The sequence below is a fragment of the Portunus trituberculatus genome, chromosome 41, assembly GCF_017591435.1.
Source record: "Portunus trituberculatus isolate SZX2019 chromosome 41, ASM1759143v1, whole genome shotgun sequence".
In the NCBI taxonomy this organism is placed as follows: Eukaryota; Metazoa; Arthropoda; class Malacostraca; order Decapoda; family Portunidae; genus Portunus; species Portunus trituberculatus.
Genome location: NC_059295.1, coordinates 10,561,095 through 10,567,658, shown reverse-complemented (window position 1 = coordinate 10,567,658; position 6,564 = coordinate 10,561,095). Strand labels below are relative to the sequence as shown.

The 6,564-nt window shown below is 43.9% G+C and overlaps 1 protein-coding gene across 1 annotated transcript; it reads right to left on the bottom strand.

Moving 5' to 3' along the window:
- Positions 1–781: 781 nt before the first annotated feature.
- LOC123516483 (CRISP/Allergen/PR-1-like) lies at positions 782–6,293 on the bottom strand. The gene is made up of 6 exons (XM_045275827.1): positions 6,199–6,293; positions 2,435–2,719; positions 2,084–2,171; positions 1,866–1,998; positions 1,517–1,744; positions 782–1,308 (listed from the first exon to the last, which is right to left on the bottom strand). The coding sequence occupies exons 2-6, from the start codon at positions 2,711–2,713 to the stop codon at positions 1,305–1,307; spliced, it is 732 nt and encodes a 243-aa protein (XP_045131762.1). The 5' UTR covers positions 2,714–2,719; positions 6,199–6,293; the 3' UTR covers positions 782–1,304.
- Between the last annotated feature and the right edge of the window lie 271 nt (positions 6,294–6,564).

Below are 6,564 nucleotides of genomic sequence, written 5' to 3'. Positions count from 1 at the left end.
GTGGATTGGCTGGGGCGCGTCAGGGGGAAGGAGATGTAGCCGTGAGTGGCGTAGCAGGCCTCTACCCATCTTGACGAGGGCCGCTTGGTGTCTGGTAGCCAGTGTGATGAGATCGAGGGTAGATAGGGCGTGATCATAGTCAGTGTAGGCAGGGCCAAGTATGATTCTGCAGGCCCTCTTTTGGACCTTTTCCAGTTGTTGCTGTTGAGTGCAGGTGAGGGAGAAAGACCACACAGGTGAGGCATACATAAGTTTAAGGCAGGATGAAGGTGATGTATATGCCCTTTAATTCATCAGCTGGTGTGCCCAGTGACTTAAGTCTGCGCAGCATGTAGTGTCTGTAGGCTGCCGATCTCACTGTGGTGGTAACGTGTAATTTTCATGTCAGTTGATCGTCCACTGTGACTCCGAACAGCTTAGCTGACCGAACTATTTTGAGGGGAGGAGGTCCCAGGGAGAGTTGGGGGATCACTACAGTTTTGGTATGGTTGATTGTCATCCTGCTCTGCGCCGACCATTCCTGCAGGCTGTTCAACATTGTTTGAAGTGCTGAGTAGCCTGGGTTTTTGTTGTTGAGTGGCACACCCACAGTGCAGTTATCCACATACTTCCAGCGGTGAGGGGTGTTTGTCAGAGCGTCATTAATCAATATCAGGAAACAGAGTGGACCCATCTTGGTGTGTGTGTGTGTGTGTATATATATATATATATATATATATATATATATATATATATATATATATATATATATATATATATATATATATATATATATATATACACACACACACACACACACACACACACATATGCTCTAGTGGAAATAAGACTTTGATTGAAGACGTTACAAAGACGCACCTTGTAGTGATGGGAAGAGAGGATATTTCGTGATGAGGAGAAAAAAGTCAAGTATATCATGTGGTATATTTAACACTTTTTTTTCATTTTTAGTCTTTACAGTAATTAAGTGATTCATTTAGATTTTTTTAAGATATCTTTTGCTGATAGACTTGGTGCTGCACTGTCACTGCTAGTGGTGATGCGGTGCCGTGCTGGTGTGGCAGACAGGTCAATCAGAGGTTGGAAGTCTTCAAAAGTTAAAGCCTGAATCAGTACGATTTTGCTGGTTTGTGACATGTTGGGAAAGAACAGACGCAGGTACATCAAGAATCATCGAGACACTCAAGCTGGAGGGACAGAGTCACGGACACATTCTGGTCACACTCCCCTCATCCATCTTACGGATACCTGTTCAGTTTTAGATGAAAGACGACCATCATCCATCATCGACATCACCGTCACCGTTATCTGCAATGAATAAGAATAAGAAATTTAGCGATTAGTACTTCTCTTTTTTTACTTTCGTGCGCCACGCGAGTGCGTTTGGACTGCCTTGTTGATGAATGATTTTTTAGTATTAGTGACTGATATGAGAATTATCTACATGGGAAAAATCAAGAAATATACGTCTACAAAACAAAGTGTCGCAGACTCTCAAAATATAAGCGCTACTCACGCACAAAGCCCCTCATACTCCTTAGAACAGGTGGTGCCTTCGGGACAGTCAGAGCAAGGCTTGCCTTCAGTATACATCTGGAAGCTAAGTATATTGCCTACTGGTCCGTAGTTACAGACGTACAATCCTTTGAAAATTCCATCACTCTTAAAGTTTGTATAGCCGCAGCCGACGAGAGATGTGGTGCCCCACAACATCTGCGTATAGTGGCCTGTGTTCTTACGGAACCTGCAGTGATTTAAAAGGCAAAAGAAGTTAGTTTCAACCTTTTCATGAGGAAGAAACTTGATATGCGCATTAACGTATCTTTAGTACGAGATGTTGCACTGAGTGCCCGGCTTATACTCACTTATAAGATTTTATTCCTTTTCCAGTGAACTGCGCTACTTCGTCGTACCAAGCAGTGACGGCACCGCTCCAATCAGACTTATCTTTGAAACTAGCCATTGTCATGTAGATGTTCTGGCCCACGCTAAATCTCTCTGTGGGAAGAGTCTTGTTCAGTTTCCGCCTAGAATTCATATGCGTTTTCTATAATCCAGACAAGTACGTACAGTACATACTCACCCACTTTGCGGCACTCATTGCAATCGTGTTCGAAGACGCACTGGTCGGCGTGTCGTTGTGCCACGGTGGCCAGCTCCTCGTCCCACTCCTGACGGCAAACACAAGGTGAAAGAAACTACAACACATTGCCGTCTGTATACGGCCTGACTTTACAGCGGCTCCTCAAGTTGCCGCAGGTACATTGCTGTGATGCGTTAATGTAATGCAGGACAGGGACGGTGTTAGGGCGGCGTCAGACCGTTAGCAGGAAAAACCTGAAGCAGCAACAACGTCAGCATCCTTTTTTATTTATTATTATTATTTTTTTTAACTTAGCTTCATGAGTTATTGTATTGAACAATGAATTCTCACCAGGGCTCTTATGTTGGCGCCAGAAGGCTGCGGTCCTGGCTTTCCTCTTGCTTCTTCTCCGCGGGCCACCTTCGACCTGAGTTTGTTATGCTCTGCCACGATAAAGGCGGCCTCTTCCGAACTCACTCCTCTGGCCAGCACGTCATTTTCGCAGACCGAGCCAATGCCCTTATACTTGCACAATGTATGTTTGGAGGATATTTTGCAGTAATCTGTTGCCTGGACCGCTGTCCACCCCATCCACGCGACCACCACTAAGAGACACGGTCTGGATACCATGGCCAGCTGGAGAGAAGGAAACACACGAGGTGAGGAAATGTGAAGTGATTAGTGAAGTGTGTACAAAAAGATTGCTGGCTATAAAAACTTAAGAAAAGGAACATCCACCCATCTTTAAAAGACCGCTGATGGTGTTCTGGTATGAGTGACGGCATCGGACAGCGGCAGGTTGTGGCAGTAGTCGTGTGTGGTCGGTGTAGGGAGGTTCAGGATCATTCCGTCATGAACAGGATAAGGCAGTCAGGGCGGGAGGAGTTCGGTCAGGGATGCATGTATAGAGCATGTAAATACAAACATCTTCCTAGTGACGGCGTGGCACAAGTATACTAGCTTGTCTGACTCACTGCTTCAGGTCCAACATGGATTTAAAAGTATGTAAAGAAACACCCTTGCTGTTGGTGACAATAATGGTCACTGATGCTTTTGCTCCTTATCACTGTTGTGTATAGCCTCCTCCTCCTCCTCCTCCTCCTCCTCCTCCTTTCTCTTTTATATGTTATATGGTGAGAAAAAAAAAAAGAAAGAAAAATAGGTCAATGAAAATTTCAACAGTAAAATAAGTAGGAATCCCCGCTGGTGTAGTACTTACATGCTGATACTGCAAAAAAATGCGATGAAGTGCTGAGCGTCGAAACTGAACACAAATACATATGAAGAAATAATGTGGGAGATGAGAAGCGGGAAGAGGTTAAATAGACGGAAAAGGAATGCAAAATGGAAGGAGGTGAACCGTTCCGATGTTGTTTTTTGCCGCTACTATACTTATACATTGCTCATACCACTTTCCACTGAGAGGTCAGGAACGCCACTGCTGCTGCTACTACATCGTGTGCCTCCTTCAGGATAAGAGTTGCAATGGTGAAGCTCCTCTTTATTCTAGAGAAAATAAAAATCACTTCCAGGTGTAGTGATCGTTGCCTCTCTCAGACCTTTAATCTACTTACATCTGGAGGAGAGGCGTACACCGATCACATACAAGTTGTACATTTGTCGCGTAATTGAGGAGAAAATATATGTGAAGGTGATAATTCAGGAAGGTGAGAGTCCAGGTGTTTCCTCAGGGGACAAATACGTCTAGGGAAGTCAGGTTGGGTGTGAAGAAGCAAGAGAGGTGTGTTCACATAGCGAGGTGTGTGCACGTACAGTCGTGTGAATGATAAGAACATATACTATACATAGAATAGAATGATGATATATGGTGCAGAGCAAGAAGGTTGGAAATTAATGTGTGTAGAGCAAAGGTTAGAGACACAAGCACGTCTAAGGAAGGAAATTTATTGATACGAAGAAGATAGCAAGTTGATGAAAATAAAAACGTAAGGAAACGATGTTATAGAGGGAAAGATGAAGAAAAGTTGATGTGGATGTTATTGGTTAGGTGTCACAAGTGTTAAATGATCTTACATCTACAAAAATTGTGATATTTTACATTTATAAAGTAAATAGTGCAATAGTACATATATAAATGTAAGAGGTTTTTAAGTTTTTGGTTAGAGGAAGAAAAGTCTTGGGAAGATTTCGGGCAGAAATGTAAAGCGCATGAGTTTCTGGAGATGAGTCATGTACGTCACCATCACCTCGGTGCGTTGCAGGTTAGGAATATTGCTGCTGCTGCATTGTGGGGTAGTTGCCCTAATTGTGGCATTATGCGTTTCAGGTTATTGATCAGCACTTCAAGCAACACAAAGACGATAATAAAGATTGATTACTTCTGGAGACTCCTCAGAATCGAGAGTGAATACCTTTATTTTTGTGGTGTGTCTTTTTTCCTGCAAACCACAGTGTTGTATCAACATAGACGGGACTTTTTTTTTTTTTTTTTTTTATTTATACCATGTGGGCTTTTCACGGGAATTTATGAGCTAAAGGGGGGTACTTTTTTTTGGGTACCTCCTATCTCAAAGCCCACCCGCTAGGAAACCGTTGTCCCGAGTGAGGAAGCCCAACCTACACTCGGACCGTGGACAGGATTCGAACCCGTGCGCTTGGAGACCTCTAGGACCCCAAAGCACGCATGGTTCCACTGTACCACGGTGGTTGTTCCGCACTTTTTTTTTTTTTTTTTTGTGTGTGTGTCCATAAGAGCGCAACAAAAACGATCAAACAAAAAGGTCCACTTAGATGCCAATTCCCGCGGGAACAGGGCCGAGAGAGTTAGCAAAAAAAAAATGGGATAAATGTCCTGAAACCTCCCTCTTAATTAAATGAGTTCAGGTCATAGGAAGGAGGAAATACAGGAGCAGGGAGGGAGTTCCAGAGTTTACCAGAGAAAGGAATGAATGATTGAGACTACTGGTTAACTCTTGCACTATAGAGTTGGACTGAATAGGGCTGAGAGGAAAAAGAAACTCTTGTGTAATGAGGCCGCAGGAGGAGATAAGGCATGCAGTTAGCAAGACCAGAGGAGCATTTGGCATGAAAATAGCGGTAGAAGATAGCATGATAAGTAACATTGCGGCGATAAGAAAGAGGCTGAAGACAGTCAATCAGAGGAAAGAAACTGATAGGACAGAAAGCTTTTTATTTCCTTATCTAATAAAATAGTATGAATGGAAACCTCCACCTCCCGTACATGCGAAGAATACTCCACACATGAGCGGATAAGGCCCCTGTACAGAGTTATGGAGGACTGTGGAATTGTTTGCTGTTAATGTTGATAAACTAGAGTAAGGCCGCTGTTACATTAGCCGACACAAACCCTGGGCTTCAACCCTTAGGTTGGAGAAAAGGCATGCATCCATCCATACCGTAAAGCGTGTGGTTAGACGAGTTCCAGCACGCCCAAGCATTTCTGTTGAGACGTTTATGTTTCCGTCCCAACAGCGTTACAACGATGTACAGACGATTCTCTCTCTCTCTCTCTCTCTCTCTCTCTCTCTCTCTCTCTGTGTGTGTGTGTGTGTGTGTGTGTGTGTGTGTGTGTGTGTGTGTGCGTGTGCACATAAGGGGTGCGGGGTGCATGCGTGCGTGCGTACACACGAGTGTGCACGTGCCACTCCATAGAGACGAGCATTCAATAATGTTTCCGAGAATAATGCGAAACAATATGGTCAAATGGAGATTGTTTGATTGGTAACATATAATGAGATGATACACTTCTAGTCCTGTTTCTATACTTTAAGTGTATTTGAATAGGTCTTAAGGACATTTTAATGTTTTATTTTTTTTCCTTTTATACATGCTATAAATCACATTGTTATATAGTATAGTTATTCAGTTGCCTTCCTTTGAATATTCTTTTTGGAACAGAACCAACTGTATTTGTAAACCCTCGCCCCACCACTGACAGCGTTGCATTTCGTCCAGACTTGGACGAAATACAACTGAACTGTGTGGATCCAAGATTTCTGTTCACTAGTGGAACCGTGGCTTAAAAGATACATGAGAGAGTACTGCAGTTTTGAGTTTGAAATTGAAAAGACAGTGTGGATATGGGTCTGTTTTATATGCGTCAATGCGACAGGAAAGCAAATGTAGTGCTTCACCTTTTTGTCCGCTACACGTTCCTCGATGAGACAGTCACAGCAAGACTCCGTCCAGTGCCAGGGGGTGAGATTCACTGCAGCTTGTAATGCCTCAGTGCGGCTTTTACGCTACCAATCTGCGCATGTGTCAACTTTGCTGCCACATACTTGGATGGCGAGACTCGACTGTGAAATGGCACGTGACGCTAGTAATAACACACACACACACACACACACACACACACACACACACACACACACACACACACACACACACACACACACACATACAGTCTGCCCAAGCTGTGTACCAGACACCGAGAAGTCCTGGAGAAGCTTGGAGGGGCCTGCTGCGTCACCCACGCCTATACGTCACCTGCCTCCACC

Excerpts from the sequence above, each read along its gene's own strand:
- LOC123516483 (XM_045275827.1), bottom strand. The coding sequence starts at position 2,713 with ATGGTATCCAGACCGTGTCTCTTAGTGGTGGTCGCGTGGATGGGGTGG. Across the intron at positions 1,999-2,083 it reads CAATGAGTGCCGCAAAGTGG|AGAGATTTAGCGTGGGCCAG; the intron begins GTGAGTATGTAC and ends CTCTTCCCACAG. Across the intron at positions 1,745-1,865 it reads AAAGGAATAAAATCTTATAA|GTTCCGTAAGAACACAGGCC; the intron begins GTGAGTATAAGC and ends AAATCACTGCAG.